At 35.0% G+C, this 23,759-nt stretch overlaps 4 protein-coding genes and 1 pseudogene across 16 annotated transcripts; 3 read left to right on the forward strand and 2 right to left on the reverse strand.

The window, feature by feature from the left end:
• Positions 1–146: 146 nt before the first annotated feature.
• LOC104766309 (putative magnesium transporter NIPA1) lies at positions 147–3,188 on the forward strand. 5 transcript variants are annotated; one of them, XM_087502406.1, is made up of 9 exons: positions 147–484; positions 1,256–1,503; positions 1,582–1,638; positions 1,726–1,816; positions 1,913–2,073; positions 2,163–2,290; positions 2,379–2,516; positions 2,610–2,702; positions 2,800–3,188. In XM_087502406.1, exons 2-9 carry the CDS (start codon positions 1,374–1,376, stop codon positions 3,004–3,006), a joined length of 1,005 nt encoding a protein of 334 aa, XP_087358532.1. In that variant the 5' UTR covers positions 147–484; positions 1,256–1,373; the 3' UTR covers positions 3,007–3,188. The 5 variants fall into 5 exon arrangements, with proteins under 5 accessions (XP_087358532.1, XP_087358534.1, XP_010488466.1 ...); XM_087502408.1 differs by having other exon boundaries at positions 352–484; positions 1,918–2,073; XM_010490164.3 differs by lacking the exon at positions 147–484 and adding an exon at positions 536–1,142.
• LOC104766308 (F-box/kelch-repeat protein At3g23880 pseudogene) lies at positions 3,163–4,393 on the reverse strand (annotated as a pseudogene). The gene has a single exon (XR_015591285.1). The product of XR_015591285.1 is annotated as an F-box/kelch-repeat protein At3g23880 pseudogene (transcript).
• A 5,902-nt stretch (positions 4,394–10,295) lies between these two features.
• Positions 10,296–11,304, forward strand: LOC104766310 (peptidyl-prolyl cis-trans isomerase-like). The gene has a single exon (XM_010490166.3). The coding sequence runs from the start codon at positions 10,400–10,402 to the stop codon at positions 11,174–11,176; it is 777 nt and encodes a 258-aa protein (XP_010488468.2). The 5' UTR covers positions 10,296–10,399; the 3' UTR covers positions 11,177–11,304.
• Positions 11,305–12,641: 1,337 nt separating this feature from the next.
• On the forward strand, positions 12,642–19,071 carry LOC104767809 (DNA topoisomerase 2). The gene is made up of 19 exons (XM_010491783.3): positions 12,642–13,531; positions 13,675–13,967; positions 14,055–14,121; positions 14,211–14,481; positions 14,578–14,774; positions 14,850–15,059; positions 15,158–15,271; positions 15,372–15,485; positions 15,573–15,737; positions 15,822–16,163; positions 16,236–16,369; positions 16,447–16,795; positions 16,873–17,059; positions 17,144–17,193; positions 17,277–17,714; positions 17,794–17,980; positions 18,072–18,145; positions 18,226–18,307; positions 18,417–19,071. The coding sequence occupies exons 1-19, from the start codon at positions 12,965–12,967 to the stop codon at positions 18,881–18,883; spliced, it is 4,308 nt and encodes a 1,435-aa protein (XP_010490085.2). The 5' UTR covers positions 12,642–12,964; the 3' UTR covers positions 18,884–19,071.
• A 156-nt stretch (positions 19,072–19,227) lies between these two features.
• On the reverse strand, positions 19,228–23,753 carry LOC104766311 (uncharacterized). Of its 8 annotated transcripts, none has more exons than XM_010490169.3 (8): positions 22,931–23,753; positions 22,404–22,844; positions 21,767–22,277; positions 20,437–21,644; positions 20,277–20,341; positions 20,089–20,169; positions 19,668–19,718; positions 19,228–19,591 (listed from the first exon to the last, which is right to left on the reverse strand). In XM_010490169.3, the coding sequence occupies exons 1-7, from the start codon at positions 23,496–23,498 to the stop codon at positions 19,686–19,688; spliced, it is 2,907 nt and encodes a 968-aa protein (XP_010488471.2). In that variant the 5' UTR covers positions 23,499–23,753; the 3' UTR covers positions 19,228–19,591; positions 19,668–19,685. The 8 variants fall into 8 exon arrangements, with proteins under 8 accessions (XP_010488471.2, XP_087356733.1, XP_087356734.1 ...); XM_087500607.1 differs by having other exon boundaries at positions 19,228–19,577; positions 22,931–23,752; XM_087500608.1 differs by having other exon boundaries at positions 19,228–19,577; positions 21,767–22,268; positions 22,931–23,750.
• Between the last annotated feature and the right edge of the window lie 6 nt (positions 23,754–23,759).

Below are 23,759 nucleotides of genomic sequence, written 5' to 3' on the forward strand. Positions count from 1 at the left end.
AAAAGGATCAAACAAAATCTTTATCAAGATTTTTTTTTCTAAGATACCATAAAATTTGAATTGTAAGAGAGAAATAAAAGCAATTTAAAAAAAAATAAAGATAAAACAATTGAATTATATGTATGGAAAAACGAAGTAAAGAAGGTGGCGAGCATGTAAATTGTTAATTAGTATTATGTTTATATATAAATTAAAGAGAATAATATGAATTGGCAATTTTCTAATTTCTGAGCTGTTTATGTTACACCCTATACATCCTCTGGATTCTCTTATTCTTTTTTTTTTCTCTCTCTCTCTCAGATTCTTCACAGCAACACAAAACAACCAAAACCCTAATTTTTTAAGAAATTTGTTTTAACAGAAAAAACAAAAACAACTATCGATCGTTCATCTGTGGCCTCCTTAGATTCTTCTTCTTAATTTTGTGTTTCTTTTTGGTTGTTTTTTTTTATTTGGGGGAGAAGAGAACGTGGCAGAGTTAAAGGTACCATTCGAATATTCTAAATAAAGCACGTTCTTGCTCGTGATATTATTTGCCTACTTTTGAATTTATCTTTTTTTTTTTTCTTTTGTTTGTGCGATCACTATCTCGAATTTTTTCGTTTGAGTTCTTTGTAATTTTGATGATTTGTGAGAAGCAAAATTGGATTTAGTCTTTTGGCGTGTTCTTCAACTTTCTTTGTTCTTTGTTATTTAATTTACTGACGATATTTTAGTGATTTATGAGAATTAATAGTTAATGTTTTGTTAAAAAGGTAACGTATATGAGAGGGTTTTGAGGTTTCATACGTTAAAAAAAAATTCTGACAAAAATCAGAAGAACAAGTCTTAATCCAAAATTTTCAAAACTTCAAGGACCGTAGATTCTACTTTTGAAGTAAAAAGTATTTTGTCTCTTTCTTCTTCATTCTTCTTGTATTTTTGTTGTTTGGAGTTTCAAGATTTGTCTTAGCTATCATCATTAGTCGATTTTTTTCTTATTTTGATTTCGATATGATTCTAAATTTCTCTCTTCAGTTTCCTATATTTGCCTGTTCTGCCATCTGTTGGGAATTTAATATATTTCTTTCTGAAATTAATTCTTGTGTTTTTGGTTGATGAGCTAATTATTAAAAGTAATCAGTCATGATCATTTGCAATTTGTATGTGGCTTTCTTTCTTTGCTTTTTATTTTCTTTATAGTTTATGAAAATTCAGATTTTAAAACTCACTTTTGATGTTCTTATTCTGTTTTTTTTTTTGTGTGTGTGTCCAGATGCAAGAATCTCTTTGAAAAAAATTTGGAATCTTTCTCCCCAAAAAAATATTTTTTGGAGTTTCATATATCTTTCAGGCTGATTCATCTTATTTATATATAATATATATCTGCTAAGATGGATCAGATGTCACCTGATAACATAACTGGAGTCATTCTAGCAGTGTCTTCAAGTATTTTCATTGGTTCTAGCTTCATCGTCAAGAAAAAAGGTCTCAAGAAGGCCGGCGCAAGCGGAGCCCGAGCAGGTGAGTAGCTGATCTTTTACATATCCCAAGTTGTTGATATTAACACTTTAATCTAAACCTGTTCTTGTTAATTATCAGGTGAAGGAGGGTATGGATATTTAAAAGAACCATGGTGGTGGGCTGGAATGATAACAAGTAAGTCTTAAAACTCTAGATTCTGTTGATATGTTTTAAAACTCGAGATGCAAATGACTAAACCTGTTTTGGCCTATTGATCTTTAGTGATTGTTGGGGAAGTAGCTAATTTTGCAGCCTATGCATTTGCACCGGCTATTCTGGTAACACCTTTGGGAGCTTTAAGTATTATATTCAGGTATTCTTAATTGTTGAAACCTGCATCAGTATTAGATTATATATTCTATAGAGTAAGGTTTTCCTGAAAACAAGAACCTATATATGTTTTATGCAGCGCAGTGCTAGCGCATTTTATTTTGCAAGAGAAATTGCATATGTTTGGGATACTCGGTTGCGTTCTCTGTGTTGTTGGGTCTACAACTATAGTATTACACGCTCCACATGAGCAGAAGATTGAATCAGTCAAGCAAATATGGCAGCTTGCTATTGAACCAGGTAGATGACTATTCTATAATCACCACAAATTTTGGTATGCAAAATCGATTTTAGTAAGACTGATTCTGATGCAAGCTCTGTTTCATTAGGCTTCCTTGTGTATTCTGCTGTGATTGTGATTGTGGTTGCTATACTGATCTTCTACTATGAACCGCGCTACGGAAAGACTCATATGATAGTATATGTTGGAATCTGTTCCTTGATGGGTTCTCTTACTGTACGTTTTTGTTGAGCTCTCTCTTTCTCTCCTTGTTAAGTACGTTTTCATTGGAATTTTCCTCAAGCTCTCTTGTGTTTCTTCATAGGTTATGAGTGTTAAAGCGGTGGCGATTGCGATAAAGCTGACATTTTCAGGGACGAATCAGTTCAAATACTTCAACACTTGGATTTTCATTTTAGTGGTTGCGTTTTGTTGCCTTTTACAAATCAACTACTTGAACAAGGTAAACACAAAAAAACTCCTTAACTTCAGTCGATATTGCTCGCACTCACATTCTTTTTTTTCTGAACTTTTCTCTTTGTAATTTGTCTATCAGGCACTGGATACATTCAACACCGCGGTTATTTCACCGGTTTACTACGTTATGTTCACAACTTTCACCATCATAGCTAGTATGATCATGTTCAAGGTCAAAAACAATCTCTGTTTATAATTCCCTTATCTTCTCTCCCAAGTAAATAAACTCCCATTATAAACAGTTTCCTCTGTTGTGTGAGATTTAACAGGATTGGGCATCTCAGAGTGGATTAAAGATTGCAACAGAGTTGTGTGGTTTTGTAACGATTTTGTCAGGAACATTTCTGCTTCACAAGACGAAAGACATGGGAAACAGTGGAAGTGGCCGTGGATCTGTCTCTATGCCTAGAGACACTCCTGTCTTCACCAACTCAGGATCCGCTCGGAGCTCCACCTCAGATAAACTACCCTCCTGACTCTAACGTTCCAAGATTCCCCCATTGTACGTATACGTGATCGAAAGACTTAAAAGCATAAGGATCAATGTATTTTTGAATACTTTGTTAGGAAATATATTCTTTTTTTTTCTTTTTGGTTTCCCACATGACAATGTAATTTACAACTAAAGAGAATTAAAAAAAACAAGATTTTTCTTTAAGTAGAGGACTAGAGGTACAATAATGATGTGCATATAAAACTGAACCAAATCTTGAATGTTAAAGAACATTTGGAGAAACCATTGTCTTGACATAAACTTTGGCGTCACGACAACCACTTAAGCTATGTGCAAGTGGGTAGTGAAACCTTCCATTAGCACAGTCATAGAGAGCTAAACCAGATCTAAACTCTAATAAAACCACTAAACCGTCTGAGATCCATAGCGGTCGAACAAAGTCATTCAAACCAGGAATGGTCAAGAGTTTAGACCAAGATGCTCTTTCTCCAAACTCCTTCATCACCAAAATATCTGCGTTAGCTCCTTTGCAATAACACACCATCGAAAGACATCCTCTCAAATCTCCAAGCGTCAATGTAAAACATCCTCTGCTGCAACAAACTGACATAATGGTCCTTGAACTCATCACGTGACATGTCATATGACATAATGGTCCATGATGACGATGATGACGAGTGAGTGGCTGCCCAGTTTAGAGTCCCTTTGATGTAGATTCCGGATCTTGATTTGTCAGCAACAACAACTCCAGATGGGAGACAAGCGTTGTTGCTTCTTCTCCAGAGCTTTTGTCTCCTTGAGTAAATCTTTGCCTCTATCTTCACTTGTTGTCTTTGTTGCAACAATGCAACAACTTTATAGTCATCTTCAGATTCATCATAACCGAATCCATACGTGACAACAAACTCATCCTCGCTCGTTTCAAGATCCGAACCAGACAATCTTTGTTGAAGCTTGGTGGTCGGGTTCCACAAGTAGAGGCTTTTATCGTAATCTACATGGAAACAAACCAATCCATGACAAGTCCCCACGACTTGATAGTAATCTCTGCCTAAAAGCTCACCATCATGCTCCGAAACATCGACCGTTGACTCATTGTATAGAGAATGTACGCAGCACGACTTGAGATGGTACCTAGACGTTGTGATGACTCCGTAAGGATTCGTCTTGGAAGTGGTTGCCTTCGATGCCTCCAAGATCGAAGCGTGTTTCAGAGCAAACAGAGTCTCTGAGATCAAAGATCTCCATGAGCTGCAAACGCATTTGAATCGTGTCAATGACTTCACGGGTAGTCTTAAGAGAATCTGTTCCACCATTTCAAGAGGAAGAATGGGTGGTGAGAACATCTCTCTGATGGTTTCCTCCATGAGTCAGGGCAGAGGAACCTATACTGTTGGTATTAAATAAGAAAATATTAAAAGATTAGTTCTTTTTAGGTGTACATGAACAAGTGGTTGTGGAAAAAGAGGAGATGCATGTATCAGGATAATGCAAAATATTATGTACTTTATGATAAGAAATATAGTATATTTAGATATAGAGATGATAATGTGGTAAAGATGTTGACATGAAGCTAAAGGGTAGGATCAGAAGAAGTCATAGGGCGATAAAATTTGCTACTTTTTTTTTTTCATCTCGTAACAAAATTTTGGTTCGTATGCAAGAAACAACCAAAGCTTCATTATTGACCGTGGCAGAAAAGTTCCAAAGTATTACAACAAAATTGAAGACAACGTTATAGAGATGGAAACATAATCTATACTATAAAAGTTGTCTAACTTTCTCCATTTGAGTGATACGTCAGCAGTGCAGAGTGCCATCTGTCTATCATCATTAAAAACAAACAAACCTAAACTAAAAGGAATATGAAACATTTTATATGTCTTTATATATATATATATATATATATAATATCCCAAAAACAGTTTTAATATTCACATAAGAAATTTAGAGAGGCTTAGAAGATGTCTCAAGAAAATAGATGCATCACCAAAAGATAAAAGGGCATCAGAAGAGAATCAAAGAGCCACTTTTTTCTCTTGGCGTAAACCATGAATGTATCGACATATGGTTTAGGCGTTATAATTTTGTCAATAGTTTGAAGAGTTGCAGTAATAGTTGAGATATTTCTTAATATTGTAGAAAAATTTATGAAAATTTGTCCCAAAAGAAATAAAATTTTATATATGATGAAGATTGGGGTTTTCTTCACTATCAAATAGAATATAATTGAATTAAATTGTAGAATTTTAGTTAGAAAAATACAGAGACAAAGAGGAAGGAGGTTTTCATATTCTAATATTTAGAAGTTGTCAAAAATAAAATTAAATGAAATTATTATTAAAAAAAATTAGAGTTATGTTCAAGAAATAGAAGAGCTAACATAAAAGGAAGATGTCTATCTTAATTATATTTATATATATTAAAGAGTTAGCCAAGCTGCAATTCTTGATAAAAGAAAATATTAGTGTTTCATAGTATATAATTGAGAAGCTTAAGTATGAAGATATCTAAATACTTAAGCTTCTTTTGAATGAATGTAAAATTTATTCAACCAAAAAATTATCTGTTACAAAATATGCATACTTAGATCAAGCTTTCATTTGAAGTACTTTTTTAGAATTTTGAGACAAGAATTATAGAATGTTTAAATCTCCCAGAACAAAGTTGTTCATGCATGTATCTAATAATTCAATTACAAAATGAGAAAACCTATTTGAAGTATTAAAAAAAAATTAATGTCAAAACTATATTTTTCAAGATTTCAACAACTAAAAAACCAAAAAAAAAATAGTAACACAATTGTTTAAAAAACGGTAAGCCAGAAGCCCGCGCATAGCGTAGATATTTATCTAGTATTAATTATAGGAGATCATGATCAAAGGGTAAACTTACTCAATCAATTAATCGAGAAAGAAATGGTTTTTTTGTTGGACAACCTTGAGCAATATACAAACAAATGGTTAAGTTAAACAAAATAAGAGTTTTATACAAGATAATCAAAAGATTAATAGCTACTAGGATGAGTTAATAAAGACTAACTTCAGCTTTAGTGACATATACACATCATCACTATCTAGCTTAGAAGAGTACTAATTGGACGTGAAGTGTACATAATTAAATATTATATGAAAAGATATTTTTGCAATATATAACAAACTATAAAGTAGCCCATGCGATGCGTGGTTTATGTATGCATTATTAACTTCAAATATAAAATGAAGTTTATATTCAATTATATATGAAAAGTACATATGTAATTGTTAATATATGTCTTAAAAAATAATATTCAGAATACTACGTTTCAACTACAATTTATAATTTATATATGTTATATAATATTTCATAGAAAGGTCATGAAAAAGAGGAAAGTTAAATTACATATTACTAAATATTTTTGATTATAATATATTGTTGAAATTATTTAAACAGTATGTTACTATAATAATAAGACCATTACTTATAGCAAAGTCAACTATATATGGTATTTTCATAAAATAGTTAAGATAAATTATATTATTTTATGTTTTTGTCTTTTTGGAAAAGAAAAAACTGATAAATAATCTAAAAAGAAAAATGTAAGATCTTACTTAATTATTTTGATAGATAATTTTATGTTGTCCTATATATTAATTTTATTGTCATCATCTAAAGTAATAGTTAACAAAAAATTAGTTTTATATATGATAAGTAAATTTAAAAATAATTTATTAAAACGATATCACAAAACAAATATCTTATACTATAATTTTAACCAGTTTTATAAAAAAAAATCTTGAAAAGAAAAATGTGTGAAATTTAATATATATATATTTTTATTTTCTATATACTGTCTCTATTTCTAATCATTTTAATATAAATAGTATAATTAACAATAAATTAATTTTTGAAATTATTGTTTTCTGTTATATCATTGGGTGATAAAGCAATTATGTTATGATACCATTATGTTTTTTAGTATATATGTTTTAAAGACAATCAAACTGTAATTACTATTAAATACAAATTTGAGTTGTGTATTTAATACAATATATATGATTATTGAATATAATGTGAGTTTTTTATATATTAGAAAATCTTTTATATTTTTAAATTAGTCTATCATAAATTAATTTGGTTTCAGTTTTTACTTTGAAATGTATGAAACCACTTTATAGTAATAGGTCAATTAGTTACAGCAAAGTTAATTAAATTTTGTATGTTCGTTAAATAATTAAGATAAATTAATTAATTTATAGTTTGTTTTTTTAGAAAAAACTGATAAGTATTCTAAGAAAAAAAGGTGTAAGATCTTACTTTGATAGATAAATTATGTTGTCTTATATACTAATTTTATTTTCATATATAAAAGTAATAGTTAACAACAAATATTTTTATAATATGATAAGTCAATTTTAAAATAATTTATTGAAACGATATCACAAAAAAAATATCTTATACTCTAAGTGTAACTAATTTTTTATAAAATTCATGAAAATAAAAGTGTATCAAATTTAATAGAAATATATTTTTCTTCTATAAATTGTCTCTATTTCTAATAATTTTAAAATAAATAGTATAATTAACAATAAATTAATTTTGAAACTATTGTTTTCTGTTATTTCATGGGGAAGATAAAACAATTATGTTATGATACCATTTTTTTAGTACATATGTTTTAAAGACAGTCAAAATGTAACTTACAGAATACTATTAAATAAAAATTTGAGTTGTGTCTTTAATACATTATATATTATTATTGAATATAGTGTGAGATATATATATATATATATATTAGAAAATCTTCTATATTTTTAAATTAGCCTATCATAAATTAATTTGGTTTCAGTTTTTACTTTAAAAGTATGAAAGCATTTTCTATTTTATTTGGTTTCAATTTGTTTATATTTTTTTTTTGGGTTGATCAGTATTATTTTTTTAGGTTCTATGGTGTATGATTTCATTATAAAATATAATAGATGCTAAAACTAAAAAAAGGAAGGAATATATTTTTGTAACAATGTTGAAAAAAATTCAAAAAAAAAACTATACAACAATTATCTTTTTTTAACAAACTATACACCATACAAATAAAATAAAGTCAAATAAAAAAATAGAATGTTAAATTTAAAATTAATGATGAGAATGACATGTATCACAAAAGTAGAGTGCCAAATATCACATTGTTAGGCAAAGTTAGAAAAAACCTTATCTTATTATATAAGATACGAGCACTTTACAAATATATCAACTTTGGTCGAAGATGATACTAAATTGACCACTTTAGACAAAAATTTGAATTTTATCATAAGCTATACCAAAATGTTATTTACAAGTAATTGTGTAAAAGAAACTAATATAGAAATGTCAAACAATCTAAAGAAACAAAGTAAAATAAAAATTACATATTTACTACCAGTTTTTTTATTTATAAATAAATTTACAAGATTTCTTTTTTTTGGGTGTATTCAGTATGATCTGCTTGCTTACATTTAACCGCAGACTTTATATATTTTCCTGTCCCATGCGATCATCAAAATTTTATAAAGATCCTCTCATGCTCCTAGTTATTTTAATGTTTTGATATTTTTTTCCTTGCTCAGAAAAATAAAAAACCTTTCCATGTTCCTATATCAAACGGCGGAGCTATTCCACCACTGGTGGCCGGTAGTTTTACCATCAATTTACTACCGATGGTAAATTATCAATAAATGTACCGATCTGTTTTCTGTGATCATAGTGTCGGTCCGAGAATATTTGATGCTTAAAGAAAATTAGAAATTAATGTTCAAATTTGGTTTTTGCTTGAAAAAATGACAAAAAATTGATTTTATCTATAAAATTTCAATAATTTTTTTAACAAACATCGAAACTATACATACAGAAAAACCTCTATAAATTAATAAAGTCGGGACCATGAAATTTTATTAATTTATAGAGGTTTTAATTTATCAATTAATTAATATTTTATTAATTTATGAAGAGATTTTCTCATTGTTATAATTTTGAAAAATTTCTGTTACAAGATAATATACTTTTGTTATCATTTGTATTTTTAAAGAATTTTCTTAATTTATAATATTGGTTATTGTAATAGGATGAATTTAAATTGTTTACTAAATTATATCTAGGTAAAAATGATAAATGTTAGAAGTTTAGAGTTTAGAAGAAATTGCTACTACTATCAGTTATGGTAATGATGAAGTCGAAGAAGATATTGCCCCACATTTAGAAACAGTTACTAAATAAGCAATTATTGCATCTAGACTCTCCACAATTTTTGGATGCGATTGAGAAGACAACAATTGAAAAGATGAGAGCTGAGTTCCAACAAGAATGAAATTCAAGAATAGTCAAACAACAATAGAGTTATGTTTCACTAGATTTTCTTAGATATATATGTATATATATATATATATATTTAGTTTATTTGATTATTAATTTATGATATTGATGAGACCATATTTTTACATAGGATTTTCAAAAAAATTATTATTTTATTATTTTATCGAAATGTGTCATTTTTTACACCGGCCCAACTTGGGACCTGAAAAATTTATTAATTTATAGCAAGTATCAATTTAAAGAGTATTAATTTATAGAGGTTATAATGTATATGAGTAAAGAAGAAAAATGGGCAAAGATTGAAGAAGATAGAATATAAGTAAACTAGTGTCAGAGAATATTAAATTCGGTAGAAAATAAAAGTTGAACTAATTGATACTAATTTTTACATATTAAAATTAAAAATATTTTATGTGTTTGCAATTGGTCTTAATAGAAAAAGAATAATAAGTGGTATTTGGAAATAGAAGTGTTTGACCAAAAGGATAGTTTGAACTTTGAACAAACAAAATGTTAGAATACATACCTCACTTACTAAGAAATCTGAAATCTATACTAAAATTTTCAAAGTAATTATTAGAATGTATCTTATATATGTATCGCACAAAATGATTTTTAATATTTAGAATATTTAATATTTCTATTTAAATCTAAAAATAAGAAACAAAGATTATTTTTAATATTTGTATTTGATCAAAATTTTAGATAATTATTATTTAAAATACAGTAATATATTTTCTTAATAATTTTTAGTTATTAAATAAATTAGTTACGAATTTTAATTAATTAATTTAAATAATGCTTAATAGATAAAATGATATTTTGTCCATTTTCATTTTTCAATTTAAAAGGTTAGTTTTCAAATAATTGTAGTATATACGTCCCAAAAAAAAATGGATCACAAAAATCCTTATATCATATTCTCCAAATCTAAAAATATCCGGTCTGGTGTAATCCTACGATCTGATCTTTTTAATAATTTACAAACCTAAAGTCGACGATGAATCTCTCTATAGATTAGATACACACCTCTTTTATTCACAAGCGCAATTCATCTCTCCAAAATTTCTCTGAGATCCATATATCCGGAAATGGAAATGACTTTTACAATTCACGTTCCAGCTGGTGGTGGGTTTACAATTAACGTTAAACCAGTTGCCGGAAACGTACCACTGGCTGGTGGAGAGGGTAGCGGATTAAACGTTAATGTAGCTCAGGTTCATCCTCAGTCTGGTGACGGTGGTGGCGGATTAAACGTTAATGTTCATCCTCCCGCTGGTGGCCTTGAACAAGTTAAGGATGAGCCCCTCAACGTAGAAACCCCTGACCCATCTTTGAAAATGGCTAACCCTAGAGTATTCTTTGATATGACCGTGGCGGGCAAACCGTATGGTCGGATCGTGATGGAGTTATTCGCCCACACGACCCCTCGAACGGCGGAGAACTTCCGAGCCCTCTGTACTGGCGAGAAAGGCATGAGGAAGCTTGGTAAGCCACTCCACTACAAGGGATCAATCATCCACAATCTGATCCCCGATCAAATGTTCTGTGGAGGAGATATCACTGCTGGTGACGGAACCGGAGGGGAATCAATCTATGAGGAAAGATTTTTCGAGGATGAGAACTTCATCAATAAGCTAACAAGACCAGGTACCCTCGCCATGGCTAACCGTGGTATGGACACCAACGAATCTCAGTTCATGATTTGCATGGACAGTGAGTTTGGCTACCTTGATACGGAGCACGTCGTGCTTGGCCAAGTTGTTGATGGATTGGATGTGATCAAGAGCATTGGAAAGGAGGTCGGAGGTTCTATCCGCGCCCGTTCACTGCCCGTGATGATCGCCGACTGCGGTCAGATCTCATAGATATAACATTTATCCTGTAACGTTGTTTCCTCAGCTATGTTTTTGTTCTTCGTTAATTTGGTGTTTCCGTTGAGTTTACATTGGCTCCCTTTGAATAATTAATGATATGCGTCGAAACACAAAGAAAATGCCTTAAGAATCTCATTTCACAAACTGTGTCTTTGTATCACAGAAAGTTTCTTGAGATTCAAATCTAATCAATATAATTGATATACATGTTCTTAACCCTCTTGTTAGTTATAATAAAGATCAACAAAATAGTTTACCGGACAAAAATGATGAGTTTGTCTCGTGGACCCCGGCCAGCTCTCGTAGCGGTCTTCGCTTGGTTTTTCACTTTCACCGCTACTTCGGTTTCCATGCATATCCATTTTGCATATTGGATTGCATCTATATTATTACAGATATTTCTGCAAGCTGGGGCAAATTAACGCAAACACCTTTATAATTAACAAGTTAACATATATATGGTCGTCAATTTAAAATTTTTATGTAAACATTTTATCTAAAAGCCTCCAACATACTTCTGTTTTCACCAGTTTAGCTGTTCTTCTCAATTTCTAGTTCTATTTGTCGTATACTTGTAGTGAGATTAATTATCGGTCTTACTAGCCAAGAATATTCATTAAGCATTTGTAGTGCTGCAGAACCCACTAATCACAGTCTAAGAACAAAAAGCTTCTTAAATTAACAATGGTGCAATAAAGAACTGGTCCACATTTGCTAATCCTTTAACAAGGTAAATGCAAAATAAAGAGGATGCTAAACGTCTAGTCTACTTGTAGAATCTTTCTATTTCACTCTTGTATTGATCAAACCTCCTTGTCTCGTCTTATTTTCATTGTCGGTGTCATTAAACCGTTTTCTATCTCGAACGATATACATAAAACGTTCACATACATATGAGGACTGATTGATGATAGCTTGGAAAATTAATGATAGGCTAGTTTAGTATCTCATATTTGCATGAAAATAAACCATGATTACAACTTGTATTCGTTATACATAATCCTGAATATATTCAAAAATATGATAAAAATTCTAATTTATATTGTTTTAATGTTTGTACTTTAATAAAAAATTAAAATTGTGATCATGTTATCCATACTTTTATAAATTTAATTGTAACTTCTTTCTATCTTGATACAATATGTGTTTGATATACTCCTCTTATATCTAATTAAATTTAAATTGTTTGACTAATATATGGATACATGTCTATTTTCAAAATTTTCATATACGAAAGAGTAATGCAAGTGCCATTGAGAGGCTTAAGGTTAACTCCAGCCGTCCGATTTCATATACTAATAAGATCTCATATGAAACGTGGCATTGATAGGCTTAGGTTAAATCCAGCCGTCAGATAGGCTTAGGTTAACTCCAGCCGTCAGATCGTCCCCCCAATACGAACATCAAAATTCTGAAAAAATATCTTTCTCCCGCTCCTATCCCAAATTCAAATTTCGAATTTTGATTCGGTCAAACACCCAACCGTTGCAATTCTCTCTCTCTCTCTCTCTCTCTCTCTCTCTCTCTCTCTCTCTCTCTCTCTCTCTCTCTCTCTCTCTCTCTCTCTCTCTCTCTCTCTCTCTCTCTCTCTTCAATTCATTATATCTGTCACTCAAATTCCCAATTTCAAAAAGCAAAAAAAAAAACGATACACAACACTCTCCTCTCTACTTTCGCGAAAACCCTAATTTCATAGATCTGTTTTCTCTACAATCGCCTCTCTTCCGCTTCTAGATCTGAGGATCTACTCTCAAGTTTCTCCCTCAGAAACTCGCTACCATGGCTACCAAGCTCCCGCTTGAATCCAGCAACAACGCCAATGTCGCGAAACCTCGAGCCGCCGCCGCCGCCGGGAAGACGATCGAGGAAATGTATCAGAAGAAATCGCAGCTGGAACACATCCTTCTCCGTCCTGATACCTACATCGGATCAATTGAGAAACACACCCAATCGCTTTGGGTGTATGAGAACGAAGAGATGGTTTATCGTCCTGTTACCTACGTTCCTGGATTGTATAAGATCTTTGATGAGATTCTCGTGAACGCCGCCGATAACAAACAGAGAGATCCGTCGATGGATTCTGTGCAAGTTGTGATCGATGTTGAGAAGAATCTGATTAGTGTTTGTAACACTGGAGATGGAGTTCCTGTGGAGATTCATCAGGAAGAAGGTATCTATGTGCCTGAGATGATTTTTGGCCATTTGTTGACGAGTAGTAACTACGATGATAATGTGAAGAAGACCACTGGTGGAAGAAACGGTTATGGTGCTAAGCTTACTAATATCTTCTCTACTGAGTTCGTCATAGAGACTGCTGACGGGAAGAGACTCAAGAAGTATAAGCAGGTATTGATTTGTTTCTTGCTTCTGTGTTGTTGATTCGTTTAGGAACTGAAGTTTTACTGGTTGTTGTTTCATCTATCTGGCGTAATTGATTTGTTGAGTTTATGATTTGTTTAGGAAATTATCTAATTCTGGTGATGATTTAGGTCTTTGAGAACAACATGGGGAAGAAGTCAGAACCAGTTATAACCAAGTGCAAGAAGAGTGAGAACTGGACGAAGGTTACATTCAAACCAGATTTGACGAAGTTTAACATGACTGAGTTGGAGAGCGATGTGGTTGCTTTAATGAGTAAACGAGTGTTTGATATTGCTGGATGTTTGGGGAAGTCTGTCAAAGTTGAGCTGAATGGCAAACGAATACCAGTCAAGTCATTCACTGACTATGTGGATTTATACCTAAATGCGGCTAACAAATCAAGGACTGAGCCTCTCCCAAGGTTTGTTCCCGTGATTTGCTATTGCTCAGTTATAACAATTGTGTTTCTTGGAATGTGTTTTTGATCTTTGGTGTTTTCTGTGATTAGGATGACTGAGAAAGTTAATGACAGATGGGAAATTTGTGTTAGCTTAAGTGATGGACAGTTTCAGCAGGTGTGTATACATTTTGCTGTGTATTAGTATTACCTTTTTTTCATATGAAGAATGAGTAAAGCCTTAACAACGTTTTCTGCTGCTATCAGGTCAGCTTCGTCAACTCCATAGCCACGATCAAGGGTGGTACTCATGTTGATTATGTGACGAGTCAGATCACAAACTATATTGTGGGTATTGTAAACAAAAAGAGTAAAACCGCTAACGTTAAGAGCCATAACGTGAAGAACCATCTGTGGGTGTTTGTCAATGCACTTATTGACAATCCTGCTTTTGATTCCCAAACAAAAGAAACTCTGACTCTTCGACAGAGCAGTTTCGGATCAAAATGTGAGCTTTCAAAAGATATTCTGAAGAAAGGTATGGTGTGCTTGATCTGTCTTTTTTGGGTAAGTGATGTAACTGATTTTTAGAAGAGTGATGAATCCTTTTTTTGTTATGTAATGTTTGTTTTAGTGGAAAAATCTGGCGTAGTGGAGAATCTGCTTTCATGGGCCGATTTCAAGCAGAGCAAAGACCTAAAGAAAAGTGATGGAGCCAAAACAGGGAGGGTTGTAGTTGAGAAGTTAGAGGATGCAAACGAAGCTGGAGGGAAGAACTCTAAAAACTGTACATTGATTTTGACTGAAGGTGATTCAGCCAAAAGTCTAGCTGTAAGTGATTCTGATCTATAGTTTCTGCCACCTTTCATTTTTTATCACAACACTCCTAATACTCGTTATGGTCAGATGGCGGGTATGTCTGAAGTGGGTCAAGACTATTATGGTGTGTTTCCGCTTCGAGGAAAGCTATTGAATGTTAGGGAAGCCAGCACCACTCAGATTACAAACAATAAGGAAATTGAGAACTTAAAAAAAATTCTTGGGCTAAAGCAACATATGAAGTACGAGAATGTTAACTCATTGAGATATGGCCATATGATGATCATGACTGATCAAGTATGTTTACAGTCTATTTCTTATCTTTACGCTCAGTGCAGTATTCTAGATATATACATGTTTTCTTGACGAAATCTCTCTCTCTCCACCTTGTTCAGGATCATGATGGTTCCCATATAAAGGGGCTCCTAATCAATTTTATCCACTCTTTCTGGCCGTCGTTACTCAAAGTTCCATCATTCATAGTTGAGTTTATAACACCCATTGTGAAGGTAAGTAGAAAGACTTTATCCTTCTTTCATAGTTTTTTTATAGCGCTTGATATAGTAGATAAAAGAATGCTAACAACTTCCCTGAACATATCATACTCAGGCTAAGCACAAGAAGACTAAAAAAGTTTTGTCATTTTTCTCAATGCCTGAGTACGAAGACTGGAAAGAAAGTCTGAGGGGTAATGCAACCGGATGGACTATCAAATACTACAAGGTTTTCTTTCTGTTATAACTATTTAGAGACGAACTTTTTGTAAGTGCTCAAGTTCACTGCATACTAATTGTCCATATATCTTTCCAGGGGTTGGGTACAAGTGATAAGGTGGAGGCGAAAGAGTACTTTAGTAATCTTAGTCTTCACAAAAAGGATTTTGTTTGGGAGGATGAACAAGATGGAGAAGCCATTGAACTTGCTTTCAGTAAAAAGAAGATTGAAGCCCGAAAAAATTGGCTTTCGAACTATGTGGTATGGAGGATTTGAGTTATCTTTTAAAATATCTGTTTTCTGCTTATTACATCTGCCTATTCTGATTTCCTCTATTCCATTCAGCCTGGCACTCATCTTGATCAGAGAGAACCGAAAGTTACATACAGTGACTTCGTGAACAAAGAACTGATCTTGTTCTCCATGGCGGATCTTCAACGGTCAATTCCCTCAATGGTTGATGGGCTCAAGCCCGGTCAGAGAAAGATACTTTTCTGTGCATTCAAGAAAAACTTAGTTAAAGAAATTAAGGTTGCCCAATTCGTTGGTTATGTATCGGAGAATTCAGCTTATCATCATGGCGAGCAGAGTCTTTCCAGCACTATCATAGGCATGGCACAGGATTACTTGGGCAGCAACAATATCAACTTACTTAAACCAAATGGCCAATTTGGTACACGAGCTTCGGTAAGGATAGCTAATAGACCAACTGTTCTCATTAGTCTATGCTTGTGCTCATCATAGTGTACCCAATTGTAGGGTGGAAAAGATGCAGCTAGTGCAAGATACATTTTCACTGAACTCTCTCCTGCAACAAGGATCTTGTTTCCCAAGGATGATGATGTCCTACTTGATTACTTGAACGAAGATGGGCAAAAGATAGAGCCAACTTGGTAATTATTTCCCCTCCTTAATTGTTTGTTTTTTTCTCTTTTCAGACTAGTTAACTTAATATGTTAATGCTGGTTAGGTACATGCCCATAATTCCAACTGTACTTGTCAATGGCTCTGAAGGCATTGGAACTGGGTGGAGCACGTTCATACCGAACTACAACCCTAGAGAGATTGTTGCTAACATAAGGCGTCGACTCAATGGTGAAAGTGTGGTTCCTATGGATCCTTGGTATAGAGGTTTTAAAGGAACTATTGAGAAAACTGCGTCCAAGGAAGGTGGATGTACCTACACAATCACTGGTCTATATGAGGAAGTTGATGACACAACTATTAGCATTACGGAGCTGCCCATCAGGAGGTGGACTGATGATTATAAACAATTCTTGCAGTCATTAAAGACAGATAATGGTGCCCCCTTTCTCCAGGTAGAATGCATGCTTTAATTAGAAACTAAACTAGTATTTTTTTATGCCGCTTTCTGAGTCGTTCTTTTTTTCTGCAGGACGTCAGGTCATACAGTGACACTTCATCTGTGAGTTTTGACCTTAAATTGAGTGAAGAGAACATGCTGGAGGCTCGGCAAGAGGGCTTTCTTAAGAAATTCAAACTCACCACGACAATCTCTACAAGTAATATGCATCTCTTTGATAAAAAAGGTGTCATAAAGAAATATGCGTCTTCAGAACAAAGTAAGAAGATATCCAACTTGTTTTCATTCTGTTTTTTTTTTTCTCCTTTAGAAGACATACTAATGTCACATCCCTATGTTGCAGTCGTTGAAGAGTTCTTTGACCTCAGGCATGAATACTATGAGAAGAGAAAGGTTCGAAAACAAACTATGATTCAGTCCTTTAGAGGTTTTAGTCATCATGGTAACTGTCTTAACTGTTTTTCTGATGTATACAGGATACTATGCTGAGGAATCTGGAACTTGAGCTGCTGAAACTAGAAAACAAAGTGAAGTTCATTCTTGGAGTTGTCAGTGGAGAAATCATAGTGAATAATAGAAAGAAAGCTGATCTTGTTGAGGACTTGAGACAGAGAGGGTTTACACCATTTCCGAAGAAGTTAATGCCTGTAGAAGCTGCAGTTGCTGGAGCAGTTGATGCAGCTGAAGAATCTGAAGAAAGCTCAGTGGATCCTGCAGATTCCGCAGACACTTATATACCTGGCTCAGAGTATGACTACCTCTTGGCAATGGCTATAGGATCGTTGACTATAGAGAAAGTCCAGGAGTTATTGTCAGACAGAGATAAAATGATTGAAACAGTTGAAGACTTGAAAAAACACACGCCGAGATCCCTCTGGCTCAGAGACCTGGACTCTCTTGACAAGGAGCTAGATGTAAGGATTCACAAAGCTATCCCTTATATAACGCTTAATATTTAATTTGTCACTGATATATCTGTTCCTCATATTGCAGAAACTTGATCAGGCCGATGCTAAAGCCGAAATAGACAGAAAGGTAGCACTGGAAAAAATCAGGGCCAGTTCTGGAGCACCAGTAAAGGCTAAAAAACAGGCGCCAAAGAAACCGGTAGCAAAGAAGACCACAAAGAAAGCCAGTGAATCCGAAACAACAGAGGCTTCCTGTTCAGCAATGGATACTGGTTAGTCTCCTCGTACTCCAGCGTTTTCATTGCGTTTTGTTTTCTTGGTTGGATCTAATATACGTTGGAAACTTTTTTTTGATTCTATAAGATAACAACGTAGCAGAAGTGGTGAAGCCAAAAGGGAGAGAAGGAGGAGCCAAAAAGAAGGCCCCAGCTGCAAAGGTGATTATTGCTTATAGTTAATTGATAGGTTGAATTGAATGACAAGAAAATACTTGAGCTGTTCGGTTTTTGTTTTGCAGGAGGTTCAGGAGGATGAAATGTTGGATCTAGCACAACGGCTTGCTCAATACAATTTTGGCCCAGCAGCTGCGGATTCAAGCAGTAAGCTGATAAACAGTTTTGACAAAGAAGCATTGATCTAACACAACCTATTGTATGTAATTTGGGTCCTAAAGTTCAGTCTTGTCTTTCTTGTGGTTTTTATCAACAGAAGCAACTGAAACAGGGAAAGCAATCGACGTGGACGATGATGATGATGATGATGATGACGTGGTAGTTGAGGTAGCTGCACCAGCAAAGAAAGGAGGAAGAAAACCGGCGGTAAGTAAAGCCGCAAAACCACCAGCAGCTCCGAGGAAAAGAGGGAAGCAGGCGGTTGCTTCAACAGAGGTTGCGGCGATTGGTGTGTCTCCGGAGAAGAAAGTGAGGAAGATGAGATCGTCTCCGTTTAACAAGAAGAGTAGTTCAGTGATGAGCAGGTTGGCTAACAAGGAAGAGGAGAGCAGCGAGAATGTGGCTGGAAACTCATCGTCGGAGAAATCTGAAGATGTTGCTGTGAAATCGAGGCCTCAGAGAGCTAGTAGGAGGAGAATGACGTATGTGTTGAGTGATTCAGAGAGTGAATCTGCGAATGATTCTGAGTTTGATGACATTGAAGACGACGAAGATGATGAGTGACTAGAGTGAACTTAACTCGGTTCTTGATATGATTCAGTTTCAAACTTTTTTAGTTTCTCTCTCTCGTCTTCTTTATGGTATTATTCTAATGAAACATGAAAGACATGTATCTCTCTAACGTTTGCCACAAAACTCTAGATTGTTTAAGAGTTTGGTCTTATCAAATCATTCTCTTTTGGTTGGTTAAAGTAGATACAGTTGCATATGGATCTTTTTGTTTTAGCATATATAAGCGGGTTTGTACATATCCAATTTTGGTCATTCTTTAGGAGCCATAGCAGAATTTGGATATTTTTAGTTACATACAACTTACAAAAGGGGTGTAGAGGCAAAAAAGTTACACATGGCGGATAAAAACATGTTGACATTAAAAGGTAACTTGGACCAGCAGAAGTTAGTTATAGGACAAAAACAAGTTTGGCATCTCTATGTCGAGTATTCAAATTTTTGATTCTTCCATAAGCAGCAGCAAGCTCCATCGACGGACTGTGGCAGAAAATGCCAAAGTAATACAACAAAGAGTTGCTGACGACAAAACCAAAAACAACATTAAGGAGATCTAAACGAAAAAACCGCAGAAACTCTCCCGGAAACGTTAAGTTGTGGAGTCGACCCGGAAACGTTAAGTTGCGGAGTCGAGGTGGTTCTTGGTACTCTTCTGGGAGGATTCATTGGAATGGAGTTCACGGGTTTGCTGCAGCATCGAACCTGAAGGTAGTCGGAAGTCAAAAACTCAAATGGAGACAGGGTAAGGATGTAAAATCGGCAAGCACGTTGAAATTACCTTTTACGTAAAATCTTCCTATGACTCCAGAATCATCCTTTTCTCCTCCATCTGATTTTAAAGTTAAAACGTGTGAAAAAGGGTGTATAGAAGAAACTAAGCAGATATATGGTAGAGCTCTAATCTTTTTCTATTAAAACCGGAAATGAACAAATCTCTGCACAATATAAAGCAACAAGAAGACAAGCAGTGGCATGCAAAGAAAGTATCAGAGTGCAGTATATGTATTTTTCATGTTAAGTCTTAACCACTACGAAATTACTCATGTTTTGCCTTAGCAATTAGCATGCTCGGAAAAATAGTTTAGTGCTTTCTACCTCATTAGGTCTAATTAATCAGGCCAAGCAAGATGAAATTTTTGTTGAGATATATTTATATGTTCATTCACACAAACTTCTTCTCCTAGAAAATACAATCGCACCTTAATTTTCTCATCATCATTCGCATTCCATATTTCCACTGAGCTGCTAGATGGTTGATTCTCTTTTGACTTCTCCACATCCTATAAATAAGAATCACACAACTCTCAAAACAAAGCTTTTTCTATTCCAGCAAAAAGACATTTACTCAGGAATTACAAGGCAATAATAATCTATTCAATCCATTAACCTGAGATGACATCGAATCCAGTGTCGATAAAAGAACTTCACTGTTCCTTTCCAGCGGACTAGAATCTGTCGAGTTCGTTAAAGAACACTCATGATGAGAATATGGATACATGCTTCTCCATTAAAAAAAATACAACTATTTCATTTTATGATAAACATACCTGAATTTGCATCTCCATCGTCAACTTTCTCATCATCTGAGTGGGGTTTCTCATTCACAGATTTTGATCCAGAGTGTCTTTTCTTGATCTTATGATCTTCTTCTGAACTAACAGGAGATGATGACCGCAATCTTTCATGACGTTTTGACCTTTTTTCTCTTGAACTGTTCTTTTTCTCTATTGATCTTGACCTGGAGTGGCGCTTACGTCTTGATTTTTTTTCATCAGAATATCCTGGGGATGACCTAATATCTCTCCCTTTCTTACCCTCAGTTGATGGTGACCTCGACCGTCTTCCACTCCGACGCTTGGACTTTTTTTCCCTTCTCCGAGTCTCCTTGTTATAACTTCGCTTATCTTCCACTGATTTCGACCTGGACCTCCTTCGACGTGATCCTGTGTTTCTGTCTTCATCCAGCTTACTTTTCCCAACAGACCTGTTTTTCGTTTCCAATGATCTAGACCTGGACCTGGACCTTCCCCTCCTCTCTTTCATATCATAGTTCTCATCTAAAGATTTTGACCTGCGCCTACTGGGACGGAGATTCAGATCATCATCGTCTTGAGCAACATCAACATTCTCATGAGAACCATTGTCGTTTTCCAATGATCTGGACCTAGTCCTCCCTCTGTGTTTCTGTTTAGTTTCATCAGAATTTCGAGATGCGTCTCTGGTTTTACTCCTACCTTCACGAGAGCTTGATCTCGACCGCTTTTTGTGATGTTTCAATTCCTCATCTCTAGCTTCATCCTTGATATCTGCAGAATCTTCCGCTGATCTAGATCTTGAACGTGTTCTACGTTTTAGTTTGTTTTCTTCCTTACGTCGCCCCGGTGATCGTGAACCAGCACGAGATGATTTCTTATCTCTACGTGATGAGCTATCGCGTCCATGTCTTGACAGCTCTGAATCTTCTTTTCCAGATTTTCTCTTTTTGGGACTTACACTCCTACTTCTCCTTATACTGGAAGAATGGTGTTCATCTGATCTACCGTATCTCCTACTTTCAGAAATATCCCTAGAATCTCTATATGACCGCCTTCTCTCCTCATAAGTTGATCGCCGGTGATATCTTAATGGTGATCTCGATCTATGACTTCTTGGACGACGAAACGGTGGTGAATAGGACGGAGATCTCCGCCTTCGCCTGTAACTAATTGGTGACTTTGACTTTGACCTCGACCTCACAGGAGAGTTAGATGGTGACCTGCACAAGAGAGGTGACTATCAGTTCAAGCTTTCAAAAAATGACAACGTTATCAAAAAGGAGAAAGGAGCAGGCCATAGGTAACGGAGAGAAACATCTATAAATTTGTATTGGAAGCCCACCTAGACTTATGATGAGCTTCTTTTTCATCATTTCCAACTCCATCAGGTCTCAGTTTCCTACTTATCTCTGCAGCTCTAGCTGCTGCAAGCTCGGTGGCAGACTTCATGGTGGCAGCTCTATTTGCTGCCTGTTGAGTGGCCACGGCTTGTTGCATTAGTATAGCCTGTTGGAATTGCATCTGCTGCATCGCGACGGCCTGTTGCATCATCATTGGTAGTGAGGACGAAGAATTATTTGAAGATGGTTTCTGAGGAAGTGATTTTGCAATCTCAACATTCAATGGTCTACCAAAGACTTCCGTATTGTTTAATGCCAAAGCAGCTGTTGCTTCTTCCGAATTTGAGTATTCTATGTAGGCAAGGTTCTTTGAATCAGTTATACTACAGTCAACTACTGTGCCACAGAAGCTAAATAGCTGCCTAAGTTGTTCAGTTGTAAGCGATGGACTTAGGTTGCTAACTTGGAGAAATTTCTTCAATGAATCCCTCTTCTCTCCTTTTTCTGGAGAACCTAAATCAGAAGCTACTTTAACTCATGAGTATCACAAAATAAAAGAAAACTAGATAAATCTAATGGGAAATTCAACTTGAGATCCCAAGACAAATATGGAGAGACTAGCAACGAAAGGCACAATACCTAAAGATCCCTTGTTTGATTGAGCCTGTGCTTGCATCTGAGAAGCATGAGCTTGAAGCGCTTGTGCGGCAACAATGGCCTGCGCAGCAGCCATTGCTGCAGCAGAAGGAGCCATAGGCACCTGACTTAGGTTACCCATACTTGTCGTTGCAGCTATAGCAGTCATCAGCAAATTCTGAGGAGGGTGGTTTAACTTGCACATAGTAGTGTTCACACATCTACCATTAAGATATTCCCGACAGACTTCCCCAAGCGAAGCTCCAACTCCAGGCAAAATAGCACCACCTGAAGGACCAGAGGAAATGCCTGGAACCATTCCCAACAACCCCGGGAAAGCACCCGAAACAGAACCTGTGTAATTCGGCATGTTTGGCATGGTTTGATTTATAAGATTCGAGTATGAAGCTGGAGCAGAACCCATTAGTCCAGTCGAAGAAGACCCTGTTTCAGAATTTCACAAAGTCAAGACCTTTACCAATCAAACAAAGTTTCTATATACATAAAGAGTCTTGATCGTATTGATTTACCTTGGCTAAAGAAGACAGGAAAGGGACTTCCCATGATGGCACTCCCATTGCATTCAATGTTAACCATATAGTTTCCTCTCTTAGGGACAACATAAGTAACAGCATAACTCCCATCTCCAACATCTTTAACCACTCCTTGTTGATCAGTACCACCAACACCAACACCAGGAGACACTTTAACTCTAATCAAAGCTCCACCATTAGGAACCTTCCTTCCATCTGAATCCTTTGTGACAACAACAAATGTACAAGGCACACAAGCCGTTCCACCACCAACCCCAGCACCAGAAGCTGTGGACTTGCTAGGATCCACAGGACCAATTGGTTTCCTGGACAAGTAATCAGATTCATCATCATCCGAATCACTATCAGATTCCTGATGTACCACAGAAGACGGTGCAACAGCTTCAATCAAATGTGTGGTTTGGTCTACACCTCTGAATGTAGCTTCAAAGGCTGCTTTTGCCGCAGCGTCTTTCTCACCTTCGTCTTTAATTTTCGCATCTTCCGCATGTTTCATCCAATAGGGCTTACCAGCAGCAGCGGCTGAACCACGATCTGAAGCCATCAAAACCAAAAAGTACCAACTTTTTATTGTTCTTCAATCTCAGATGAGAGCTAAATCCCTAATTCGGGAATTACAATCGACAAGAAGCAGAGCCTAAGATTCCATCACCGAATAACTAAAAATAGCAGCAGAGTTGTGAAATCGAAGGTTGAATTTGCAGTTTTAGGGTTTCTGAGAAATCTAAGACGACGAAGGAAGAAGAAGAAGAGAAAGGTCGAATCTTTTTTATCTAAACTAACATTAACTTACTTCGCTATATTT

This window comes from Camelina sativa, chromosome 19 (genome assembly GCF_030686135.1).
Source record: "Camelina sativa cultivar CO46 ecotype springtype chromosome 19, ASM3068613v1".
NCBI lineage: Eukaryota > Viridiplantae > Streptophyta > Magnoliopsida > Brassicales > Brassicaceae > Camelina > Camelina sativa.

Coding starts and splice junctions, on each gene's coding strand:
- LOC104766311 (XM_010490168.3), bottom strand. CDS start 23,498: ATGGCTTCAGATCGTGGTTCAGCCGCTGCTGCTGGTAAGCCCTATTGG. Junction 20,342..20,436: donor CGATGGAGATGCAAATTCAG/GTATGTTTATCA, acceptor CGAACTCGACAG/ATTCTAGTCCGCTGGAAAGG. Junction 19,719..20,088: donor ATGATGATGAGAAAATTAAG/GTGCGATTGTAT, acceptor CTTTAAAATCAG/ATGGAGGAGAAAAGGATGAT.
- LOC104766310 (XM_010490166.3), top strand. CDS start 10,400: ATGGAAATGACTTTTACAATTCACGTTCCAGCTGGTGGTGGGTTTACA.
- LOC104766309 (XM_087502406.1), top strand. CDS start 1,374: ATGGATCAGATGTCACCTGATAACATAACTGGAGTCATTCTAGCAGTG. Junction 1,504..1,581: donor CGCAAGCGGAGCCCGAGCAG/GTGAGTAGCTGA, acceptor GTTAATTATCAG/GTGAAGGAGGGTATGGATAT. Junction 2,517..2,609: donor AAATCAACTACTTGAACAAG/GTAAACACAAAA, acceptor TTTGTCTATCAG/GCACTGGATACATTCAACAC.
- LOC104767809 (XM_010491783.3), top strand. CDS start 12,965: ATGGCTACCAAGCTCCCGCTTGAATCCAGCAACAACGCCAATGTCGCG. Junction 17,715..17,793: donor CTCTTGACAAGGAGCTAGAT/GTAAGGATTCAC, acceptor CTCATATTGCAG/AAACTTGATCAGGCCGATGC. Junction 17,981..18,071: donor CTGTTCAGCAATGGATACTG/GTTAGTCTCCTC, acceptor TGATTCTATAAG/ATAACAACGTAGCAGAAGTG.